Raw genomic sequence first — 26,441 nt, forward strand, 5'->3', positions numbered from 1 at the left:
CACATTTAGATTGTAAATCCCTGGGACAAAAAGAATTTTCTGTTTTGTTCCTTTACATTTCCTGGCAGGGTTTGATGCTGCTTGATTACTAAGGCTAGTGGATCTGATAATACTGAGTAATTATTCAGGTACGAAAGTATTTGCTTTGTGTTTTTTTGTGGAAGTCACTAGTAAGAAAATCCTGAAGATGCTGTGCAATTACTCTGCAAACCTAACCATATCCTCACTTTTGTAAGCCATCCTTTCATTTCTCTACAAAGACTTCACTTGCGTTGGTCAGGCCAGGTTCTGTGTGGCTTGTGATATTCTCTTGGTTGTTGAGGAGAATGGAAATCAGTGAAATTTTCTGCGTGTATCAGATAACAACAGGGATTTTACAGCAGATAAACAGCAGTGATGGAAGGGTGCAATGAATTCAGTGACACTATACAAACACCCACGTTCTTTTTTGAAATGACAGGAGAACAAAAGCGAACCCTGGTCCTGCTTGATGTCCATGCAGAATTGTTTGAGCAAATGGAGTTTCCCTACATTTATGCAGCTGTAGCAGAGTTTGAATCTGGGTCTTGCAATTACATTTTAAAACAGTACCCTTATCTTCTGCTTACTAATTCTGTTGGGTTTTGGTGGGTTTTTTTTCCCTTTATAGTATGGATTGCCAAAATACAGATGTTTTTTCTGGAGTTGAGATAATGTCTCGCAATCATCAAGCTGCAGCTTCTTTACTCTATAAAAATGTGCTTTTTGATGCAATACATGCAAATATACTTCCAATGTTTTGTGTGTTGGCTAAATAGAGTTGTGGGAAATGATATCCTTATAATGATGGCTTTGTTCAGACTTGTTGTCCACTCCCATTCCCCTTGGAATTAACTACAGGCTGGCAAACTGCAGTGGCCTTTATTATATTAAACACACAATGGCTCTGCTAGTAATGTTTAACCCAAAGTGAGCAATGAAGGTGAGAGATTTCAGCTCTAGGCTGACTCGGCTATGGTGGTGTCTTTGCTGCCCTACACTCCTCTGGTATGCCAGAATGCCTTTGTGATTAAAGCTTTGTAAATCTTAATTTTGAATTTTTTTTTCTTTTATTATTTGGACATGCAGATGGCAAACTTCTCTTTTGTTCACTTTCCATATGCCTTCCCAACTAAACCACCTAATAGAAGGCTTATGAAATGCATGTTATTATCTGCTGTCCTGGAACAGCTTTCCTCAGTGAATCTATAGTTAAAACATTTTTTAAATGTTTGATTTCCCTCAAATTATAGATCTACTTTTGCAATCCAAGCAATCAAGGAGCAGTTTCAGTTAGCCTAGTGGTATAATAACAGCATTTAATTTAATTTCAGATGGAGGAGCCTCAAATCCCTGGCAGAATGTGGGCCAATTGCTCCTCTCCGTTGGCTGGGCAGGGAGCCTGACCACAGTTTTGAAGCATGGCTGAGCCATGAATCTGTGGCTGGTGGAGTTATTAGAGTCTTCTAGTGGAGCTTCCTCCAGGGTATCCTCCTCCTCTGCCTTGAGACTGGAATTAGCCACCCCAGTCCATGCCTGGGGACAGATGTCCCAGTTCATGCTTTATTTGGGCACCATGAAAAGACATGTCAGAGGACACTTCAGGTAGATGCCACTTGTCACTGTCAGTCAGGGGTAAAGGGGAGGCAAGTACCAACCGCAGATTTCTGCCTCAATCTCCTTCAGATTATTTTGGCAATTCCACTGAAACACATACCAGAGCCACAGTGGGTGATTGCATTTCAGTGAGTTTGCCAGTGAGAAATGACAACTTTCTCCATGAGATTTTTTTCCTGACAGATGCACTAGTTAATGTCAGAGTAATAATTATGTACATCCCTTAAGCTCTTACTGCATGTCAATCTAAAATATATAATTAATCCTAAACTCACTAGATGATCTTTAAGGTCCATTCCAACCCAACCCATTCTGTGATTCTATTATGTTGTAGAATATTCCTAATAAGATTTTTAAATGGGACCCCTTCCTGACAATCAAGTGAAACACCTGTAAATAGACATCTTTCCCAGATTGTGTGCGCTGTCTGCTCTTTGTGAATATGTTAACTGTGTGAGTGTGTAAATCTGAGTGTGTGTGTAACTCTGAGTGTGAGTGTGCGTGCTCTTTACTTGCCCTAATATTTCTAACATCTGTCTAGGTGGATTTTTGTTTGTTTATTTGTTTGTTTTGGTGTTTTGGTTTTTTTTTTTTTTTTAATTTTGGCAGCTATAGGTCAAAGACAGTGTTGGGGGAAAATTGTGGAGACAGCTCTTGAGAATTCCACATTGGCCAAGGCAGACACTAAGAAATGTTTCCTTCCTTGCTTACGCTGTATTCTAATGACAAGTCAAATGGCAATTCAAATCCCACAGGGATGTTTCTTTTGAAAGCCTAGCTCATAATGTCTGATACTGCAGTAACTGCATTGCCACTGTATTTTGTTGATGCTTACCTAAGTCGTTGTGTGATTTGTCTGTACTTGTGTGGACCCTGTGGTTGAAATCATGGCTCCGCTACAGCTGGTGACAATCTTGACTTCTGTACAGCTGGGATGTCACTATAAGATTTGACACTGGTTTGAGCCTCATGTAGCCTCTTAACAATAGCTTTATTTTTATGGCAGATGTGGATTTTACTCTCCTTGTTAGACCAGTATACTCGTGTGTATATGTAGCATGGACCCAAATAGCTGCGTTTGGGAGTACAAGTCTTAAAGACCAAATTCATCAAAACCTTGCTCACCTGCATAGTTGATAAAGCAGCTTACGTCAAGCTTCTGTGAAAGCATGCATGTTTTCAGAGTTAGGATTTGGTCACTGCAAAGGAGTGGAAAAAAGCTGATTTGTCTCTTGGACTGAGCAAGTGAAACTTGCGACTGAGGCATAGGGCTCAGGCTGAGAAGCTGTGTGCATTTCAGCCTTCCTCTCTCAATCAAATTTCAAAATCCCTCAAGTTTTAACCTTCATTAGGCTGTGTGAAAGCCAAATCTGAGCATTTCAAATGAGATTACATTTTTCTTATACCTCAACACAAAGAGTAACACTTGCAAGCATCGTTAAGGCAGCACAGTTCCTGTTCCGTGGGTGGTGTTGCAGATGTCCCTCTTCTATGAGGTCCTGGGGTATGCAAACTAGAATCTTTTATTTTTCCTTTCATCCCTCTGGAAAAACAGCGCAGGTAGGGATCATATTGATTTGTTGTGGTAATGTGGACTTTCTGAAGACCTGCTGTTCAACAGTCTGACCTGTTTGGAGTGATTCCTTCCTCTCTTCCTTCCTTCCATCCATCCATCCATCCGTAGGAAATGTGCAAGCATATAGACATTATAATTTGTGCTTATTTATGTTCCCTTTTTTTTTTAGATATCAGTATTACCTACAGGTGAAAAAGGATGTTCTTGATGGGCGATTGATATCCTCATTCGAGCAGGGAATTCGACTGGCGGGTCTGGCAGTACAAGGTAGGACGACGTGACCCCAGGAATGGTTTGTCCAGGAATGGTTTTTGGTTTGTCCTCTATCTTGGCTGGGCACTGAGGCCTTGTATGACTCCTACTCACAGGAGCTGGGTTTCCAATTGATTCCAAAGTGCATGGGTGGACTGCTGTGGATGAAACACTCACAACCTCAGGGAGGGAATGAGGGACCACAGTGCTCAACTTTCCTATTTCTGAAACTCATGCAAGCCAATCTCAACAAAACTCCAGTTCTTCCAGCCCTGACCACGGAGTACTTTGCAGTAATGAATTTGCTTCACGTTCTCGGGTTTGAAATGCAAATTACATCAAAGAGCATAGCAGCAGCTTTAATTTTGTCTTTAATTAAAAACTCATTTTGCTGTATAGTGCTATATGAAGTATGAAAGAACACATGACCATAATTGTTCTGTGAGTTATAAGTTAATAATAAACTACTTCTTACAACGTGATTTTTATTCTGAGACTCCTTAGGACATCAATAAAAGTAGACTCATATAATGTATATGTGCAGAGGAAGAAGCTCTGTATTTGGATAAAATATGTTTCAGTCTACCCACAACTATGAGAACTTGAGGCAGAGTTTCAGCAATGATGTTCTCTGCATGCTCTCTGATGGGTGGGAAGAGGGAAGTATATACATAAATAGCAAACATGAGGATCTGATTCTTGACAATTAAAGGTTCAATGGAGAGAAATGCTTATATGGTCTTTTTTTAGGGCGGTAGAAATGCTGGGCTTGTGTCTTAAATCTTTGTTAAAAATTGAAGGGAAGACGTTTCTTGTCAAATCTTGAAATGTTTGTCTAATAAAAAGAAATATGTGTATAAGATTCCATAATGAATCTTTTAATTTAGGTAAATGAAGATTTTTCCAGTGTGTAAGTTAGGTCTGACTATGTTTCTGAATATTTCAGTGAAACTGAATATGTTTCACTGTGTTTTTGGAGCTTTTTCCTAATTTTGAGAGTGAGTCAGTGCTACTATTTCTCACATTCTATTACTTCCATTAGTCTTTGCATGTGATGCAACCAAAGGTATTTGAAATACCTAGTTCTTTTAAACTTGCAGACTCTATTTCATGCCCATTTTGATTTCTTTCTGTTAAAACATAACTCTGAGGTAGAAACAAAATGAAACTGCATTTTTGGCACCTGCAATACGTGAAATCGTCTAGAAGCTTTGAAAGAATGTTTAGATAAAATGATTTATGGTGGGGATTTCCAACTCCTATAATATGAGAATCGTGTAGATGGTGTTTGATCCTGTTCAATTAATATAAAATAAAAACCTTCTGGCAAGATACTCTTTTGATATAAACTGTTGTATATTTAACAGATAGATAAATATAGGCATTGTTTGGGGTTTTTTAATGTAGTTTAGCCTTTAGGAAGCATTTCCAAAACTCCACAGTCTCAAGAACATTTAGACAAGAATCTTCAGCCTGACATATGAGTGAATGTGAGCATGGAGATGAGTATCTTTTGGAGAGATGTGGAAGCAGCAGAAAATTGAGTAGAAAGGCGTGGGCCAGTCAGTTAAACCAACACAATGCCTGCACTGCTAGGTTGGCTGCAGAAGGATAGACCTTCCCCCATGCTGCTTATTGACAATTTTTAATAAAACTGACTGTTGGCTTTTAACCTTTATAGGCTGTAAAATTAATCTTTTGTTCAACTGTGTAGAATTGTAGCACAGTTAGGTTAAATTTTCTTTATTTTTGCCTGGTCAGGGTTGGAAATGGTGGAGAGGCAAAAGTGTGCATGATTTTTGAAGAGGTTTAGCAATCCCAGCATTTTTTTGTAATGAGGGTATGGGTTTAGGAAGGCTACAGAAAAAAAAATCTCTTGCACTCCTGATACTTAAGCATTGCAAATGCCATTATATTAAGGGTCAAAATAAAGAAATTACTTCTTGGCTGTTATTTGATCTCTGGTAATAACACTTACTATTTTCAGACCTTCATGTTAAAAGCTAAAGTACAAGCAAAATTCTTTGTGCTGGACTGTGGCTTCAGAGAGAACTCGCCCACTTGAATTTAAGCATCTGTGCAAAGGTTGAGTGTGGCCTTAGCATGTGTGGAAAGTGCCAAAATTAGTAATTGTGTTGTTTTTTTCCAGCGGATTTTGGAGACTATAATCAGTTTGAATCTCATGACTTCCTCCGAGAATATGTCTTGTTTCCTATGGTGAGTTCCTTATCCCTCTCTTTTGTGGTTTTTTGTGAACAATTTCTCCATGACTCAGAGATGGCTTTGTTGATAACAGAGTAAAAGCACCAGCGCTGGACTAGTGGAAGCAAAATTTGCTCCCCAAAACTTGATTGCAGCTTGATTCCATATGCTGTGGAATGTCACACCATTTTCAGTTCCTGTTGAGCCTCCATTGGGACTAGGTGCCCACAAAAGAAACAAGACATCTTTGAATCAGAAAAGAATTTGCAGCTGTTTTCAAAGGTGTATTTTAGCAGTACTGCGGTATTAGCAACTTGGCATATCCAGGGGGCATAAGGGCTGCTGCTGTAGTAAGTGTTGTGTCAGAGGGCAAACCATGCAGCCATGCCTGAAGAGAATGTGGATTTACATCAGCTGGGCATTGGGCTGAAGTGAAGCCAGGTCTTCTCAAAATGGGCTCCTGGGAACATTTGCTGTAAATTTGGTTCACATTTGGAAACTAGCAAATAACTTGAATGCTTAGGGAAGGAGCTTAGATCACTAATGATGTTGGAAATTTGGTGACAAATGCCAAGCACTTGCAGTGTGTGACACTGAGACTCTCTGGGAGGATGAATTAGAGAAGGAAAAAAACAAAACAAATGCCTGCTGAAGCTAAAGCTGGCTTTGTCTTCAATGAACAAGTTCATCAGCGTGAGTATTTAGTGTAAGCTTCATAAATATAAATAAAGATCATGGAATTCTTTCGAACTGGAAAAAATATTTGGAAGCAGGGTGGGGTAGCTATGCCCTCAGTGCAGCTGCCTGGAAGTTAAGGAAGGCATCTGGTTTCCGTCTGCAATTAGTGGAGTGTAGAGGGAGAATGATTCATCTCACTATAATTTGAAGGCTTGAAAAGCATTTCATCCCACTTACCCATGCTCGTTGTACAGGAACTGCAGCGGACAGTTCATCCTAAGTCCAAAACGGTGACATCTGTGTGGTGTCTTGATGTGAAAGCGTGATTTTGAGCCACTAGATAGTTCAATAGGATCTGAAAAAATCAGAAGGAAGAAGGGAAATGTACAGAGATCTGAATATGCTTTGTGTGGAATATATATGTAAAATGTGGCTTCAGTATTAACCTTTCACTAATAAACTTCTGTTATCTTCTCTATGAGGCAGAATTTCTTTGGTTAGCCATCTTATCTATTGATAAGTAATTGATGATCTGGTGTATGATCTGGCTTATGAAGTCATGTATGATAGCCTAAATGGGAAAGAAGGTGGCTGAAAACAGATATGGAAAAAAGTGTTGTCAGGATGTCACTTTGTAAATGAACTTAAATGAACTTCTGCAAAGTTCTTTCAATACAAAATGAATTATTGAGTGGGTTGGGTTGGAAGGGACCTTAAGGATCATCTAGTTTCAAGCCCCCTGCCGTAAGCAGGGACATCTCCCACTAGACCAGGTTGCTGAATGCCCCATCCAACCTGGCCTTGAACACTTCCAGGGATAAACTAGTACTATTTTTCTATTAAAAAAAAAAATAGGGAAGGCTTTAGGTCTCTAGATGAACTTCCACGTGGTTAATTTCTCTGCGGTTCAGCAATTTACACTTTGGGTTTTCTCTTAGAACCTCTCTTTTTGAGTCAGCTACCTCCGTGGTGGTGTGGTCAGCTCCCTTATTTTTTGCATGTTTGCCATCACCTTGTGGTATTTTACCTTTCATCCGTGCAAATATTGCTAAATTTAGGAAGATCAATGCAGTGTCTGCTTCCTACACCTTCAGAAACCTACTCTTAAATCAAGTATTTCTCTAGACATCTCTTTTCACGAGATTTAACTACTTCTCTTTGCCCTTCTGGGGAGGATGGATAACCTAATGGCAAATATTTCACTGCAAGTTCAATAACGGCGGCTAAGTGCTGCAGATACAAACGAGTCCCTAAGCAAGTTGGAGGACCTGAGTGAATTTGGGGCATAGAAAAAGCCTCCACTGAGAACATTGTTGTAAATTCATTAGTGAAGTGAGCTTGTGGATGAGGGAGGGGCAGCTGTGTTCGTGCTGTTTGATCTTGTGAGGCTACAATGTGTGTCAAATGGCATTTCTTCAGCAGTGAAAAGAACAAAGTTATGTACACAGTACACCCCACAGGTGTGTGGCTGTGCACAGGCATGTACAATGCCATTTTTCATTAGCACGCTACCACTTTCACATATTTTTGTGGCAGAAGCAAATATCAGAGGGGAGGGCCCCATTGAGCAAGAAGCAGTGTATTTAAGTACATTACATGCAGCCTTGAGGCTTTCTTAAATAAAAGTAAGAACTCTGAGGTTTTGCAAGAAAGTTTTTCAGCTTCCTTTTTTGGGCCTTAAATTTATGGGTAGATTTCCTTTATTAACTTGCTCCCAATTATTTCAGAATTGTTTCTACTGCACGTTATTAAATTTGGAGAGTACAAAAATTTCTGCTCAGAAATGTGTTGCAAGCATAAAGTAGGTTTTAATTGTATTTGAAGTATTTGAAGAAGTAGCAAAACTTTCAATCCCTTTAACATGAGGAAGGGAGTACTCCTATGTTACAGGTCAAAAAATACTCATGAATTCATTTTTCATGGTCTGTATTATTTTGGACCACTTTTAAAAGGTATGTATTATTTTGTAGATTTCTAAATTTTTAAGGATTTGTTCAGTACTTATCCAGGAAAAGATCCTTTATCTGCGTTCTATATTCTGTTCTCTATTACAGAATGATAAGGACCTTACCCCTATTTTTAACAGTATCTCTTTAGCCTCTCAAAAGAAGGTATAAAAAAATTGGACTTTTGTGTTCTTCTCACATATTTTCAGCATCCCATGCCTTGAATTTTCAATGCTGTGAGTGACAGCATCTCTGTAACTGCAAGTCTTGAAACATCTGCTGTCATAATTTCTGTCTGCCATTTTATCCTCTCTCTTTGGTTGACTAGTTTTTGATGCTACTTTGTGTTCTTACAGGATTGGACCCAGGATGAGGCTGTCCTGGAGGAGCTGACTCAAAAGGTTGCTCAGGAACACCGAACTCACAGGTGAGCCTGACATGATAAAGTTTGTGCTATTAAAAAAAAAAAAAAACAAACAAAACTTTTATCATCGTTCTAGTACTTCCCTGCCTTCCTATGCCTGGCAGTGTTTAACTAGTTTATCTTCATGTTTCTATTATGCTTTGTGTCTCTGGATTTTTAATTAGTCTATCACAGGAGATTATCTGCCTTTTGTAAACACAAAATGGCTGAGGAACTTAATCCCAACTAACGAGCATTTACACCCTTGGGTTTAATGAGTGAGTAGTAACACTACTTGTGCTATGCAGTAGACTCCTTTCTCTTTTTGATTTCATTTGAATCCTGATGGTGAAAGTCTGTGTGACTTGATCAGCAGCGATCCGAGGGTCTCTTTCATGAGGAAAGGGGATACAAATGCCCCCAGTGTAATGGAAATGAAAATAACAGGAACGGGGTTTGAAGTCTCAAGAAGACACAGTATAGTGTTACTAGTTAATGAGCTAGGAGTGTGTGCATTAGTGCTTCAGTAAAAAAACCCTTCTTTGTGAGCAGGCGTCTTTCATGTTGTCCAGGTGTTTCAGTGGTGGAAGTGTTCAAACCTCTAGAGTGCTGTTATGGGAAAAATGGCAGTGCCCACAGTCATATGCAATTGGAATATTATGTGAAGGATGCCGCATTCCCCATTACATGAGGAAAAATGGCTGTAAAAGGACAAATACCGGTCTCTGAGTCTAAGGCCGTTCTCAGTTTTGAGTTTCAATGCAAACCTGGGCCTTTGATGCAACCAAAGGACTAGCTTCCAAGCTGGCCATGAACAGGCTTGGTTCTGTTCTCTCCCTGCCATGGGCTGCTTGTGTGATCTCGGTTAACTCACAGACTTGAAAGGAAAGATTTCCCACTTGCTGTGCTCTATAGTGCTATTTCTGCAACAGAAAGAGCAAATACTTCCCCTCACTTCAGCAGGTAGATCTCATTCCACCTCCCTTCTCCCAGGTATTTGTCTGGTTCCTGTATTTCTGTTTGTAAACTGTGGTATGGAGGAGCAAAGAGGAGAAAAATTAATAGTGGCCTTCTTTTGGAGCAACCTGCCATCTATTCTGACCTGCTTTTGAGAATTGAAATCTGTTTGAATTCCTGAGCTGTGACAGGAGCGTGTGTAGACCCATGTGTAAAAGTTTTCAGCTGATTTGTTCTCTCTTATGAAAGAGAATCTGTTCAACTTTGGGATTTAGTGCCTGTGTTTTTCAACAGACAACTTGGAAATGTTAGGGCTTTCCTTTTAAGTCATTTTAAGAAGCTCCAGTGGCCTTGTATAATATTCAGGCAGATTAGCACCTCTAATGGTTCAAGTTTTCCACCCAAAACTATCCACAGCCCGGTGTTTTAATAAAGCCTGGAAAAGATTTGATGTGTGTGGAAGAAGCTGAGTCATGTGATCAGTTCTGTTTGTTCCTCCTGTCATTTGAACTGTGCTTTATACCTTAGTGACATTTAGTAAAATTTCCCCCCTTGCTGACAATGACACTAATGTTGAAAGTTGGCTTTGTGTTGTGCATTTCTAGGCAGCATTTCCAAAGTGTCTTCTCAAGTGGTTTGTGAAGCTCACTTTTTTTTTGCTAGTATTTTTGTGTGTGTGTGTGTGGGATATTGAACTATTTGTTGTCTTTTGTTAATCTAATTGCAGTGGCATTACAGCAGCAGAGGCTGAGCTAATGTACATCAATGAAGTGGAACGTCTGGATGGGTTTGGACAGGAGATTTTCCCTGTGAAGGTATGTTAGTGTATATTACAAAGAAACCTCTGAGTCAAACGATGCAGAACTCCACAGTGACTTTTGGTCTGTGTGCAAGTCATGTTTGTCCAAAAGAGACAGGACTTGTTTAACTGCTCCAGAGGGTGAAGTGACTGCTGGTAGTTTGAAAGGACATTGCAGCAGGAGGGTCACTTAGGCCTATAGTGCTACTTCTCTTCCATGGACATCCTTGTTACAGAAGGGAGTACCATCTTGGGAATGAGAGATGCTCCTTGCTTTTCTTTCATCTTCTGTCTATGGGAAAGTGGCCAGAGCAAATGAATCTCAGCTCTGGTCATCTTTATTTAATGTGATAGGAAAATGAGACCTTTTCGTGTCTTTAAGTTGCTACTTAACAAGCATTAACTTCACTTTTCCTTAGTTTCCTATATGTTCACATAGGTTCTCCACACATTTTTAATAAGGGGTAGTTTCAGGGATTACATTGCATTTGCAGTCACTTCCCCTTCACTGGAAGTCCCATTCTGCCATGGATTGTCTGGATGTGTGGCCTTATGGAGCACATGCTGCCATGATAAAGCTGTGCTGAGAAACTGAAAACTGCTGTTCCCAACACGACCCATTTCTTCTTGCCCAGCCACTCTAAGTGCTGGATTGTGACTGTTTTTCCTGCTACTTAAAGATGACTTGGAATTTAAAAACAAATGCAGACGCACACCAAACAAAACAAGCTTCCTGCTGAAGTCAAAATTGATCCTTTTGTGCCAATCTCAGAATTGGCCTGGAGGGGAGGAGCTTGAATGGCAAAAAACTTTCAACTCGCTAAAAAAATTTTGTAATGTTTATTGCTAATGCATGAAATGAAAGCTTTCCTCAGATTCATTTGGAATAATGCTGCACACCACTGCAAAAGATTTCTGTATTGGGAGTGTCATTAGATATTATTGCATGTGGCAGTAAGGTAAGTATGAACAGTGGAGTGGGTGCTCTGCAAAATGGCAGAGCCTTGCGTCAAGGAGCAGCATGCTGGCTGTGGAAACAGACAGAACTGCATTCAATGGGGAAAATGAAAATTTTCTCTTTTTTTCCTGGTGGAAAATGTTATTAGAATTACGAGTCTTTCTTTCCATGTGGGTATTTGTGTGTATACACGCACACATGTAGATATATGTATTAGTATGTATACAAATACATACATTTTCCCCCACGCATTCCTAAATTTTTGCCTTGTAAAAGTCCCTCTGGCACAAGACAGAAGAATGTGTTGTACTCTAATCAGGCTAAACTGCTGGCTCAGCTTGTGGATGAATTTCCAGCCATGGCTTGTTTGCAAAAGGCCTAGCACTCAGTAGTTAAACAGGTGCAGAGACTCCATCATTGCCTCCTGAGGATCAAGCACAGCAAGGCCAGGAGAGCAGCTCTGATCTGGTCTATTAAAATGCAGGGGCACCTGATGGCTTTTACAGTGTGTGCAGGCACAGTGCATTAACTTCTCTCATATCCTTCCTTCTAGCCATGCTTTCTAATCACACTGGTGGTGTTAGCGTGATTTCTGCTTACCCCTTTAAAGTGTGAATCAATTACTATATATGCAGCTGAGGGGGAACTGTTCTTCCTCATTGATAAATGTAGAAAAAGCTCTTTGTCAACAGCATTAAGCTTTTGTAGCCAAAAGAAAGGAAAAAGTTAAGAAATCTGCTTGCAAAATGGATCAGGAGCACATGGTTTTCAAACAGGAGCCTACAAGGATACATGGGTAGGTGTAAAAGCAATAGGGACTTCTACGAGTCCGCTGTTTTTGCACTGTTTTTATTGTATTGTTTCAAATATTCAACTGTGTGTGCAGTTGAATATTTAACCCAACAACTGAAAATCAGTGGAGGATGTATCTGCATACAGATAGAAATACTTTTTGGGGTCACATGCTGTGAACTTCTACGTGGAGTGCTTAAAGGAGGAAGTGTGAAGAGTAGAGCTTTTGAGAGGGATTCCGTCTCCAGGTGTGGTGTTCTGAAATCTCTACGTGTTTTAACAGATGTCTGGAGAAATACCATGGCTGTGAAAGACAACTGTTGCTTTCGGTATTCCTACAGGCTCTAGATAGCTGTAGTCACAAATACAGGATGTGGGATATTATACAATAAATACCAATTTGTGGTCTGAGTGTGTTTGAGAGAGGAGAACTTTGAGCTCATTTAGCCTTCTTCTCTTCTCACTAATCAGCACAATGAATCCACTTAAGTGCTTACTGCTCTGAAATACTGAAAATCAGAGTCCAATCAAGCAGCAAAGTATAGGTTAGTCCTGCATCCTCACCAAAAGGCTTCTCTTTGGTACTTCAGCATGCATTCCTATAAACGTATTGACCAGTTTCTTTATTAAATTAAATTTATTATCCTTTCTCTGCAGGATAACCATGGAAGTGACATACACCTTGGTATTTTCTTCATGGGAATCTTCATAAAAAACAGAATTGGAAGGACAACTGTGATTTATAGGTAAAAACGAGGGTCTTTTGTATTTAAAGCGAGTTTCTTTCCAGAGCTCTATGTGTGGAATTTTTTTTCCCTTACTGGCATATGTGACTGTAATAGTTCCAATCCTCTAACTAACCTTACTGTTTTCAGGATCGGTTTCTTGGCCCAGATTAGATAAAGAATAATTTCTAATGTCTGTGAATGGGTTGGATGGCAGGAAAGTTGTAGTAGCCTGTCATGTATCTTGTTCTAGTTTACAAGGCTTTGATCCCTTTTCTTCTCTTGTCTTTATGTCTTCTTCTTTGATGCTTCTGAATGCAAATCTGCTAAACCTCACAGCTGGCAGCCTAAGAGCTCAACACTTCTGAAAATCTGGTTGCCACATTTGGGTGCCCCACCAAAAAAATGTTGAATTTTCTCATTCTGTGATTTTGAAAATCATGGCTGTGTCACTCTATTGTTTCTTCTTCTTCTGTTTTGGTTAATAAGAATGACTTATCCATTAACTTTCTTCTGTACAAAAATGTTGCTAGAAATCTCCATGATTCCAGGGAGGATAGTTTTGCTCTTCTTTGCTACTCTTCTAGAGGGTATTTTTATTACTGTTGCTGTTTACTTGAAGTGGATTTTTCCTAATCCCTGTGATTAGAGTAGGAATTTTGTGCAGCCTAAAAGTTGTGTTTTTTGAGGAGCATGGATTTTCAGTCAGTAGCTAAGGCTTATATCAGACTTCAACTGGAATTTTGGGGGGAGGGTTGCCTCAAAAGAGCTCTCATTAGTCAGGTTAAAAAATGTTAGTGTTCCCTTTTCCCTGTTGCTGGTGTTTTGCATATTTAATTTTGAAAAGGAATCAGATAATCCTTTAACTGGGCCAGGTGACAAAAGCAAGAAGTTTCTTTACAAATAGAAATGAGAGTTGGTGCTGGGATTCTCACTCTTTGGAAATTTGCACTGCAAGCATCCTGCCATGACATGAAGAGGAATGCATGCTGCAAACAGAACAAACAAGTCCTTTCCATCCCCGTGGATTGCATGCAATGTACGCAAATGTCTGTCAGCTATTTGTAAGAAGATTATAACTCAGATCTTGGGCAACCTGACAATTACTTGGGAAAAAAAAAAAAGGTTGCAAACATAAAGCCAGAGTATTAACATGCTATGCATAGCCTACATAACCATGTTGTCAACTTAACCTTCTTTAGAAAAAAATTGGCACTGAATGAAAGGTGGAAACAGCATTTGGGGAGGAATGGCACTTAAAAAAAAAAATTCTATTACATGTGGCTAGAATCAATCAACTCCAAAATGCCACAGTTCAGTAAAATCATTATCCTTAATGTGTTTTCAATGTGTCTTCTATTGTGAGTCTTCAAATTTGTGTTTTTAAAGAGAGCTTTTAATTCTCCTGCTTTGGGTTAAGAGCTGAATATCCTTTTGCTTTTAATCATGATTTCCTTACTTTCCTGACCAAGTTTTTTACCAAAAAGTTACTGAAAACCTTTCCCATAAAATGAGACTGATGTTGACTAAGGGATTCTTACTGTGTTTGTGAAATGTTTGAATGTATGTGTTGGCAAACTCCAATGCATTTTTTTACTCTGCAGGTGGAATGACATTGGGAATATTGCTCATAACAAGTCTTCAATTGTTTTAGAGTTGATCAACAAAGAAGAGAATGTACTCTTTCACACAGTAAGAAAAAGATCTGATCAGTGTCATCATGGAATTTTCTTATGTAAAAATAAACCTTTAAAATTTCATTTTCCCAAAGAGGCTCACTTGCATAACACCGCCCCTCTCACAGCTCATGCTGTACTTTATGCAGAAAGAGCTCTGAACTTCATTTAGGTATTAATTTCTGCATTTTCTTCCAAACGTCCTGAAATATCCTATGCTAGGAAGTCTGCAAAAAAAAAAACTGAAGTGAGTTTTGAATGGCAAAAATACAGCAGCATAAGTGGAAACTGGGCATGAGCTACCGTGTGTGCAGGTACTGGAACTCACAGGGCCACGGTGCTGTTCTGTGCTGTTTGAAATCACTCCACATCTCCCTGAACCAAGGCCAGGATAGAAACTGGACCAGCAAGCTTGAGCCATTTTATTATTGAGGCCTCCCCCTACTGTGCCTTAGCAGTGAAGTGGCAGTGTGTAAAAGCACACCACTGGGTTTCAGTAATCCTACGCCTTCAATGCTCTTGAGACCCAAATTCTCTGCGTGGTAGACCTCACCAAGCATTCCTGTAACTAGATTTTTTTTTAAAAAAAAAGTCACTTCTTGATAAAAATAACAAAACAAATGATTTTTTCCCCTATGTTTTTTCTCATTTTCAAAGGATGATCTTGAAAATGCCAAATATATTTCACGTCTGTTTGCGTCAAGACACAAGTTTTACAAACAGAACAAAATCTGCACAGAGTAAGTACTTTTGCTTCACAATTCTTTTCTGATACCTTGCTTTGAAATTGGTCTGAGTTTTGGCATGTCTGGTTTTGTTTGGTTTTGGGGATTTTTTTTTTTCCCGAGTCATGTATGTCAGTTATTCTTTTCCCCTTTCCCTTTTTTTTCCCCTGTTTTGTTTTAACCCACAGCAAGAACAGACAGTTGAGAATGAATTTCATTCTGAGCCTCGTGAGCTTTGATGATCCCCAAGCACCCAAATCCTACAGGGAGTCTTGAATTGAAGGTCTTGGTGTCTGCTGTTGATAGCCCAGAGTATTAGTCTAAACTGGAATGAAAGGTGACATATGTTATCATGTCAAAATGTGAGGTGTAGCAGCAGATGCACTGCCCATCCAGCAGCTAAGGGCACTGGAAAGTGCAGGTTGTCATCTTCTAGTTTGGGCAGGATAATTTATCTGCCTCTTATGCATACTGAATGAGGAAGGACACCTGGGTGCATTAATCTGCGTAGCTGTACTGCCACAACACAGCAGAGATTGTAAATCTAAACTTGAAGTCTCCTTTAGGCTCTGGTTTGAGCACTTTCTTAGAAACTGGCCTTGAGGTAGTCCTCTCACACAGGTGGATTCCTTCTAACTGAAGGGAGAATTCATTAGGCTGGAGCTGTAATTCAAAAGTCTGTTTCTTATCTGAGATGTTTCATTTACACCAGCACACTTTTTCAGATTGAGATGAATTTGGCTTTCAAAATGTTAGAGTTTTGAGAAAATTTTGTGGTATGCTGGGCGTGTATAGCAGAGAACATTAAATTCTTGCAAAACTTATCATGAAGAAGCCTCATCTCTATCAACAACTCTAGTTAGAGCTGGACATCCCATCTGTTCAGCTGGGTAATGCCATCTGTTGGAAAATAAAGCCAAAACGATGAGAGGAAGATTGGAAGGTCTTTCACGTGTGCACATATTATATTAACATATGGTGAGTTAAAGCATAGGAGAGTCCAATCAGGTGAACTGCTCTGAGTGATCTTTTCACTTACAGAAAAGAGATGTTAGTTAGATTTTACATGTTGCTTACAGTTCCTGGGATGTGAGTGGAAGACCAGAAAAGACATTTCTTAGCAGTTTATAATGGATTTCATTTGTCCAATACTAAATTCAATTTTAATGGTTCCGGAGGGATTGAATTCAAAGGGAGGTCCTGATCGTTTCTCCTGTGATAATCAAGAAAGAAAACAAAATGCTGTAGTCTGTCACCTTGGGATATTTCCCCTTTGAAGCTGTGTGTTGGGGTCAACAGAGAGAACTTTCTGTTACCAGTCATCCCATAATCCCAACTGCAGAAGCCGTAGCTTTTGATCATGATTCTTCCTAAACACTGAACCAGAAATATGTGAGTCCTACAAACATGTTGTATGTGGCAGTTTCATAGGCAACTTGAAAATATTTGGGCTAATAAAGGTAGGAAATATCACAAAGTCAAAGAGCAAAATAACAAGTCTCAATGTATTTTTGTCTTTAGAAATGCTCTCCTTGCCACGGTCTCGTGTGGTATAAGCTTGTGTGCTGGAGCTACAGATATCAATGACAGCATATGCTGATGTGTGTTTTCTAGCCAAATAATTTTCCTGCCCTCTGTGTTAAAATGATAGTTGTTTTCCTGTGTGCCTTTCCTCTAATCGCACATAACATCATTCACCAGATCAGAAACCCTAAGAGGACAAATTCCACCTTTCCTCTCTTCACGTAAGCACTATATTTCTACCTCCTTCAACTTGTTTCTTTCCCTTCCTCATATATTTTTTTCCTCCTACACTCCTTGTTCCTTCCACTGCACCTGGCTACTCTAACACTGTATGTGGCTCTGCTAGTATTGTCTAACCAGTTGGGGTTTTATCCTTCTTTTCCTCATCTGTGTGCGTTGCTTTGGAGTGATTGCTATCAATTTCATAAGATTGTCCTTGTTTTAATGTCCCCATTAAGTCACCTGAGACTGTACCTGTGTGCCATGTTCAGTTTTTTTACTTAAGAGACTTTTAAAATTCATTTTAAACCAAATTTTTTCTTTTATGTGTTTTCAAGTGAGCCAGATAGATAATGAACAAAAGGCATGTATAGTTTGGAATGGGAACATCTCCCGTATTTAAAGGAGAACCTGAATTATTTTCATTTATCCATATATCTGAAAATCTCAGTAATGAGCAACATGAACAGATTCTTCACGTCTTGTTTTTCCCATTCGTTCTTGACTCAGAATTGAGATATTGTGGTTTCTATCATATCTCTTTTTCCTCCACAGACAATCAAATTCTCCTCCCCCTATCCGACGACGGCCAACCTGGAGTAGGTCATCTTTGGTATGTGCCACTGTGAGGTCTTTAAGAGTATCTATACCATTTCTAATGGGATGAGGCATTGTGTAAGATGAACTACTTTCTAAATTTCAAATAAGCCCATTAACTCATTTCTTGTTGGCAGTATGACTGGAATGAGTTTCCAGGGTGTGACTGCCCAGATTGATTAACTGGATAATATCACCTCTGCGCAGTAAAAATTACAGTCTTCAAGGCATTATATTTTTATTTGCCTTGCAGAAAGTGAGCATCTTTTCTGCTGGATTGAGGTTATTTCAATACATAAAGAAATAATCCTCTAGAAAGAATTTGAAGTGTCTTGTGCTCTATGCATCAAATCTAGTCATTATAAAATGTTCTATTTCACATTTCTTCAATCCTCATGTTTTTGTATAAAGACTACTTACAATTTACCAGCTTCTCGGGTTAAGACCCTATTTTATGTGTGAAGTTACTGTTAAATTAAGTTAAACTATTAGAATCAGTCAGGACTGTGGTTCAGCTTTTTTATTAAATTGTTTTTATTTCCATTTAACAAATCTCCAGAAACACTATCAATCTGACAAAAATGGGTCATTTTTTCCTGAACTATTTACCAAAAAAAAACCCGAACAAACAAACAAACAAAAAAACGAACATGTGTGAGTCTTTTCTTTTTTTTTTTTTTCTTCCCATCTGTTCTAAAGAAATTCTTTTTGGATGAAATTTTTACATCTAGCATGTCAGTATTTTTTAATCTTATTTAACAGATTCTAAGTTCAGCAGTGCTTGTTCCTTAGACAGGGGGCAATATTATCTCTATGCAGGTTGCCAGTTTTCATGTGAGGTATAGGTTGTACCTACTTTGTAGACCTCTCCAGAGTGAAAAGTCCAATACCCTATTGCTGCATGGCAGAAAGCTGATGAGGGCAAGTGTTTTCATATCCCCACAGTGTGGTTACAGCTTGTGAAAATGTTCCCAAATTAAGCTTGAGCAGGTACTGATTTTAGGATAGCTTTGTCCTTGCAGATTTCAACACAGGTTGTTTTCCTGTGTGTATGTATACAATCCATTAGATCTAAAAGTTGCACTCTTTTTCCCAGGCACTGGCAGGAAAGCTGCTGTAGCTGCCTCCAGATTTGTTTGTCCTTCCATTGTAAAGGTGATTCTAAGATGTCATGACGCAATACACAGGCTGTGTATTGCATTCTCTGTGGCATATTATGAGTTAGGTCCCTGGAAATGACTGTGAAAAACTGAAGATGAGAAAATGAACTGTGCTTTGCATTTTTATGCTTCAGCCTCTGTTATATCACAAGGGGGGAAAGTGAGCTGCTTTCTAAATTATATATGAAAAATGAAAATCTGCTCTTTCAAAAGAAAAAAACAAATCCTGCTGCCACTTCGTTTTAAACATAAGCATGCAATAAGCTTTAAATCCCCAAAGTTGCAGGAAGATCAAGAGGAAGAATGTGGGTTCATCAATCGAAAAGTGCACTGGGCTGCTAACTGCTCACGGTGAACTTTCAGCTGCCTTTTTCATAATTGTTCTGTGAACTTGTTGGAACAGTTCTCTTTGGGAGGAAAAAAAAAGCCCTCCTGACTGTTGTCTGAACTGCACATACCTTCATACACCTACCTATTCATTTGTCTTGTGTAGCAATAAATCAGTAGGCAGAAACGGGAAGTGAAGTGGAATCTTTGGGGTGAGGCTCTGCCACTTCACTAGGGATCATGTTCTTTACTTTCAGATCAAGACCCTTTATATGGTTTTGGCATGGTTTCTGCTGTCTCTTTTTCCTGTCAGACCACCCAGCGATGTTGGTTTTCCAGAAAAACCCCCTCAGTGTAGGAGATCTTAATATAATGGTATGTTTAATTACCTGATTTTTTAAAAAATCCAGGTCATCATTAATTTGGATATTGTTGTTCTGCTGACCCCAAGGTTCTCTTTTTTCAAAGGAGGCAGATGAGCCTTAGAATTAAAATTCCAAATTTCTTGCAGATACCTTTCATAACATCGATCACAAAGAAAACTCTCTGCTCCACATGTGTACATTCTTATTAGAAGTCACTTCTCTTTCCAGCATCCTGGTTAGTTCCAGCCTCAGCTCCTGTACTAAAATTGTCAACAGCAGTCTCCTTGGCCCAGGTTGTTCAGAGAAACTAGGGTTTTATTCCTTTGGAAGTAATTCTTGTAGCAAAACTACTTCTTGATGTTTTCCAGCTCTGGCTTAACACAGCTATTTTGTATGCAAGAATTCACACTGAGCTCAGTATCTTTGATTCTCATTCCTTCTCACCATTTCCATAGAAAATGTAAATCTCACCCCTTCCCCACCTACTCTTCGCTAGCAGACACGCATGGTGCTCATTTGGTGCATGTGCATGCAAAGGAAGATTATGTGGGGTTTTTTGCCTTGGGCATCCACAATATTCCTTAATAGTTTGAGCTACGTGAGTCAGCCTGGATGAAAAGCCCTTATTCTGCTGCTAAGGAAGACATTCATGAGACAGGAGTGTCTTCCTTGTCTTTCTGCTTACTGCATATATTGAAATATGTTTTCATACACATTGTTCAGTGACACCAGACAGGACATTGCGGTGCAGGTGGCAAAGTAGAAATTGCAAAACACATCGGTTTACCAAGGGACAAAGTTGAGGAATGTGGCATCAGCTCTGATTTATTTTGTGTAAATGATCATGCTGATTAAATGCTGAATTGCCCCCTCTGAGACTTGTGTAAAAAATTTTGTTTCAGTGCAGATTATTAATGTAAATTCAAGTTCATTATCCACGGAATTCAATGTTCATATAATTTACAGAGTTCCTTTAAGTCTATATGTGGTCCTATTGCTTGTATAACAGTGTCCTAAGTCCTTGAATTTGTTCCATGTCTGGTTTTGTCCTGATTAAGTGTCTGTTTTGTTTGGGTTTAATTCTTCAAGAGTAAGGGCTTTTAATAAAAATGTGAAGAATTTTAAAAGCTGGAACTGTGGATGTTTTTTTTCTGAGGTGGATGAGCTTAAAGGAGTCTTAACTGGTCAGCTTTGGGCTCTGTAACAAAATTTAGCACGCAATTTACAAAAAATTATTCTCTGTTCTTTAAGGAAATGCCAAGACGTGTCTGTCTGGGTAAGAAAGAGCAGTATTCAATGGAAAGGGCACAGAACCATTTTTCCTGTTTTGGTTGCAAAAATTGTAGCAAATGAAGTTCTAATGCTTTTTTATTTCCTTGTGCTTTTATTTCAGCCAAGACAACATCCTTTTATACTGCCTCCTATGCATGTCCAGTGTGGAGAACACTACACTGAAACACATAATTCACAAGGTACTTAGAGCATATATTTTCCCTTTAATGTACTTCAATTTTATGTGTATGCAAAGAAGCTCCTAAGCCTTATGTCTAGATTTATAATGCCATCATAGTCAAATGGGAGCTACTGCTGCAGGAGGACTAGCAGTTTTATAGTTAATGTTGCAGTAAGTCTTCTGTTTGAAGTCCAATTTCAGTTTTCAAATTTCCCTAAAATATCCGTGTATGATTATATGGACCTTAAACTTGGTATTCCAGTTCAGTGAGCTGAAAAAATAATTTCTAAAGCGAGTATGATGGCTGTACTCAAAGGCAGTGCCAGCTGGGGCCAGGGAGAGAAACTGAGTGAGGGAAAAGGAGATAGCAAAAAGCTTTTACTGTAGCAGAAATCATAATGTTCTGTCCATGAAACTGTATCTGTAGACAACCTTTTCTGCTGATTTTTCACCGCCATCTGCCTGCATTGTTAACCTTACAGACACAAGGAGGGTTAACTATTCTTACGCCCATGTTTGACAAATAAATTCTTTAAGAGGTTGTGCCAGTTTACTTTGATCAAGTCTGGGAATGGAGCCCAGCCCCTAAACGCTAGAGTCTCACACCCTTAACCACCCCACCTTTTGGAATACACGTAGCCAGGTCTGTTCGGCTGCTGTTCTTTGCAGTTCATGAGAGGTACAGTTGAAGTGCTCTCACCAACAGAGGAACTCTCAATCATACCTGTTGGCATTTTGGCTTGTGGTTTCTGACTGTTTTAAGGTAGAATTTGGTATGTTTTAAAAGGAGCCGTTTAGAAGAGTTCCTTGCATACAGTAGACTTAGTGGCTACTACTGTTCTACCGTCAAGGCAAGGCTGTGAAGGATATTCTCAGTTTTAGAAGAATTGTAAAATTCCCTTAGTTTTACAACAGGCTTTTCTATGTTTTCATAGAACTAGTTGATTTCAGAGTTTGGGAAGCTATTATTCTTTTTTTACAAGATTTTCAACAGGGACAGTCTTGCAGTAAAGTTGTGATCCACAATATGATCGTTACTGTCTTGATTTCCTCTCGGGTACATTTTGCTGAAGTATTTAGCATTCTATAGTGCATCTGTAAGGTGGTTTGTTGTTTGAGTTTTTGTTTTCTTTTTTTCTTTTCCCCCTGAGCTTTGATCAGCCAAATGTGTCTTACTTCAGATTCTCAAAATGTTGTTTGGTTTAAAGTAGAATTTCCAATTTCACAGTCCTGTGCTACTCTGAATCTCGGACAGCCATGTATCAATAGAAGAGATGAGAGAATTTTTCAACCATGTGCTTGCAGCACTGGAGTTTAAGGTGTCAGCAGCAGTGAACCCTTTCACAGTGCTGAGGGAGGAGATGCCCCTTTATTCTTCCTTGCCACCTCAGGCAAAAACACTTCCTCTCTTTCCCCTTTCATGTTTCCCACAAGAAGATATTTTGCTAAGTGTTGGGAATGTTTACGTTGGTAGCTTTGCTTTAGTTCTATTTCAATGGCTCAAGGATGCTCCCAAGACCAAACATTCCCTGCACTTGTGCACTAAGCTATCTCCGTATTCCATGGTGCAGACCGCATTTGAAGTTTTGTTAAAAGCGAGTAAGTCCTTGTGGGTTAAAAAGGTCAACATTTCTCTCTCTACTCTACACAGATAGCATTTTCCATGGAAATGAGGAAACTTTCTACTGTAGGTCTCAGACCAGTTTGGATAGGTGTCCAATGGACTTCAGCTACTTGAATGGTAATGGACCCAATGGGAGTGTATGCAGTGCCCACAGCATGAACTCCCTCAATCGGTCACAGAACTTCATCCAGGCATCTCCAATGTCCTCAAATCTGAGCATCCCAGGAAGTGACATCATGAGAGCAGACTATATCCCCAGTCACAGACACAGTGCAATCATCGTCCCGTCTTACAGGCCAACGCCTGATTATGAAACTGTCATGAGGCAAATGAAGAGAGGGGTCATCCAGATGGATAGCCAAAGTCAGTCTTTGAGGAACCTCAATATTGGAAATACACATGCTTACAACCAGCCAGAAGACTTAGTTTACAGCCAGCCTGAGATTCGAGAGAGGCACCCTTACATGATCACCTACGGGCCCCAGGGGGGTGGCTATAACAAGCCCGTGGCCCCGGCTGACCAAATGAACCCCAACAACTCCGCTCAGAGTAAGACAGCAGCCAGCGCCATATCCCACACGGTCAGCACCCCAGAACTGGCCAACATGCAGCTGCAGAGCAGCCAGAGCTACAACACCACCCACATGCTAAAGAACTATCTCTTCAGACCCCCGCCTCCGTACCCGCGCCCGCGCCCTGCCACCAGCACGCCCGACCTGGCCAGCCACCGGCACAAGTACGTCAGCGGCAGCAGCCCTGACTTGGTCACTCGTAAGGTCCAGCTCTCGGTGAAAACCTTCCAGGAGGACAGCTCGCCGGTGGTGCGCCAGTCGCTGCAGGAGGTCAGCGAGCCCCTCATGGCCGTGAAGCACCACGCCGCCGTGAACAAGCGCCACAGCCTGGAGGTCATCAGCAATATGGTGCGCGGGATAGAAGCCATGGCCCTAAAAACTTTAAACGCCCCTCTGCCGCGCAGGAACACTTTGCGGGAGCAGGTACAGCCGGAAGAGTCAGTTCAGATGGGGCACGAAGTTCAGCAAGTCCCTCACTACCACCACAAAAAGACATTTTCTGATGCCACAATGCTGATACACAGCAGTGAAAGCGAAGAGGAGGAAGAGACGCAAGAACCTGTGTCCCGGATAGCGGCCCTCCATGAGAACATGGAGTACAGTGCTCAGCTGCAAGCTGCCTTGGCTAGAATACCAAATAAACCTCCTCCAGAGTATCCGGGTCCTCGTAAAAGTGTCAGCAATGGAGCACTGAGGCAGGACCCCGTTAGCATTTCTGTGGCCGTAGCCAGGGCCAAGGCCATGAGGCCGGGGCCTTCCAAAGCCGTCAGTGTCTCTCGAACTGATCAGATGGCAATAAATGGGTCTTCACTGGGGCCCTCCATCTCGGAGCCCGACCTCACCAGTGTGAAGGAGCGGGTCAAGAAAGAACCGGTGAAGGAAAGGCCTGTGTCTGAAATGTTTTCTATCGAGGACAGCATTATAGAAAGAGAGATCATGATGAGGGTAAGTGCCTTCCTCTGTTGTGGTGGCTTCTTGGAAATTAGTAATCACACAGGTCAACCTCCATACCAGAAAACTGTTGGGTCAGTAAACTGCAGGGAATACGTGGGTGGGAAGCTGTGAATTTGCTTAAAGTCGGAAAATGTGATATTAAGTGCCACGTACAATTTGGTTGTATGGGCCATCAAGGGGGCTGATCCCATGCACTGCTTGGGCTTGTCTGTTGCTCCAGCTGTGGCCCTTTGGCTGCTGGCCAGACCTGTGTTTGACCCAGCTGAGGATGCCACCACCCTGGCGGTGGTGCTGGCCGGAGGTGGGTGGCAGGGTGGGCAGCTGTGGATGAGGAGGCTGATGGCAAAACCCCCCTTGATGCCTGCTTCCCTTTAGGATTTGAGAGCAGGGCGAGTCTGGAATGCATTTGCCGAGATGGGTGGGAGGTTGTGTTTTTGGCACTGGTGTTTTGTTCCTCCTTTGCAAGGGTGTCGGGTGAAGTATCGTATAACATAATGGCAACTCAGGACTTTTTTCAAATGGTCTTCCTGCCACTTTATGTAAGATAGTTATCTGAATAAAACCCTGGTAGCCCTAGAATATGGATTGTCAGTTTTGCCAGTAACTGAGGAACCGGATATCTAAATAGAGAAGCAGCAATTGCAGAGGCTGTGTGGTTGAGCATCTGGGTTGTTTATTTTGTTAAAAATGCACTCAAGTATGAGAAGTAGGGTTCTGTTAAACTTGCAATGAATTTGAAATAAGAAGTATTTAAAGGCAATGACAGAAATATGAGGGGTGCTTATCACTTAGTGACCTACATATGTGCCTGTGAGCAGTGCAACTGCAGTCACAGAAACCCAAGCTTATGCTGTAGCTCTTTTTTTCAGCAATGAGGTCTGAAACAAATTAATAAAGCATCTAAGTGGTCCAAAGCAGAAAAGAGTTTGTACTGTACTAGATCAGTAACTTGCTAGATTTTAATACTACTCTATATTCAGAGAAATTTTCTAAACGTGTCCGTTGTTGTTCTTGTCCATTGGGCATCCTTTATGCTTATGCAACTGTTAGCAATACAACCTGAGCTACTAAATTGCAACATAGAGACTGAGTTTAGTCCTTGACAACTCTTAAACTTTAAATGTAAAATAGATACTTGACTACAAAACATGATTTTTCATTAATGAATAGACATTGGAATAACAACAAGCATGCATATGTTCTTTTGATCTTCTGAGGAAAGAAAAATTAGTGAAAAACAGGAGCCTACAGGATTTTAAGATGGAAATGAAGGTGAGATCTTAGATGTTTGAATATTCTTCCTCTGCAATAGCCATTCAGATCACTTTGGTCAAAAGGTCCTTTATTTGTTGTCGTTTTGAAAGTAAAGGGGTAGTTTTAGCATTAGGCTTTTAAGTTGGTTTCAGCCTATATCAGGAATTTGACGTGTGGATCTTCCTTTTGTCACAGGAATCAGGTGTTATATTAATGGTAATTTTGTGACCTTGATCTGTTAAGCACAGACTTTATTCTCTTTCACCTTTGAAGTAGTAAAAATAATAAAATTCCCAAACAAAGGAAAAATACTTGCATTTCAAAGTATAAAAAGAAGCCAGAGTTAGTTCATATGTTTGTTATTTTGCTTAGTGTTCTGGAGGAACCCAATGGTGACAAAAAAGCTCACAAGATTTTGAAAAACCAAGGCATATACATATGTCTGAGGGCATTCAGGTTCAGTCGCGTGTTTCTAGGAGCTGAGCTTGGCCCATCTGGTGACCACAGCTTCCATATGTGTGCTGAGAACCAGGCACCCCTTCTGCTTATCCCTCTTTCCAAATCCAGCAGAAAGAGCTGCTGAGGAAATGGAATAAAATATTCTTAATTTGGGTACTTCTGGAGATGCTCTGTCTTTTTTGATGCTTCAGCTCCCAGTGGCATAAGGAGGGGGCAGCAGGATGAATTTAAAATTCATGCTCTGGTTCTCCATGTCATACCGTAATATGATTCATGAATATGATACACAGTATCCCTCCCTGGCTGCGATTGCATTCAGTTTCTGGGAGATGCGAGCTCAGTTTTTAGTGCAGAATATATCATGGGTGCTGTTTGAATCACCATAAAAGCTGAGCGCATCAGAAGACTTCTCATTTTAAGCATTGCCATCACAGAAGAGAAACAATGGCCTGTGTTTTAGTGTTTGTTGTTATAGGTCGAAATTATTGCTTTTGAAAAGACGCCCCAGGTACCTTGGCTTTGGTAGCGCTACTTTAACGTAACAGGGTGATGCTTTGTGTGTCCTGCATTCAGAGTAATGTCTGCAGGAAAATGCTTGAGATTGTATTT

General features: G+C 40.2%; 1 protein-coding gene across 7 annotated transcripts in view; it reads left to right on the forward strand.

Annotated features, from left to right (window-relative positions):
- PTPN14 (protein tyrosine phosphatase non-receptor type 14) overlaps positions 1 to 26,441 on the forward strand; it is a 110,227-nt gene that overhangs the window by 65,494 nt on the left and 18,292 nt on the right. For all 7 annotated transcript variants that reach the window (XM_058419602.1, XM_040057470.1, XM_040057471.2 and 4 more), the window contains 10 exons: positions 3,381 to 3,478; positions 5,613 to 5,680; positions 8,646 to 8,716; positions 10,377 to 10,464; positions 12,856 to 12,944; positions 14,528 to 14,615; positions 15,257 to 15,339; positions 17,623 to 17,680; positions 20,910 to 20,988; positions 22,621 to 24,110. In XM_058419602.1, coding sequence (XP_058275585.1) covers positions 3,381 to 3,478; positions 5,613 to 5,680; positions 8,646 to 8,716; positions 10,377 to 10,464; positions 12,856 to 12,944; positions 14,528 to 14,615; positions 15,257 to 15,339; positions 17,623 to 17,680; positions 20,910 to 20,988; positions 22,621 to 24,110 — 2,212 coding nt within the window. The remainder of the gene's footprint in view (positions 1 to 3,380; positions 3,479 to 5,612; positions 5,681 to 8,645; positions 8,717 to 10,376; positions 10,465 to 12,855; positions 12,945 to 14,527; positions 14,616 to 15,256; positions 15,340 to 17,622; positions 17,681 to 20,909; positions 20,989 to 22,620; positions 24,111 to 26,441) is intronic.

Source organism: Hirundo rustica, chromosome 3 (assembly GCF_015227805.2).
Source record: "Hirundo rustica isolate bHirRus1 chromosome 3, bHirRus1.pri.v3, whole genome shotgun sequence".
NCBI lineage: Eukaryota > Metazoa > Chordata > Aves > Passeriformes > Hirundinidae > Hirundo > Hirundo rustica.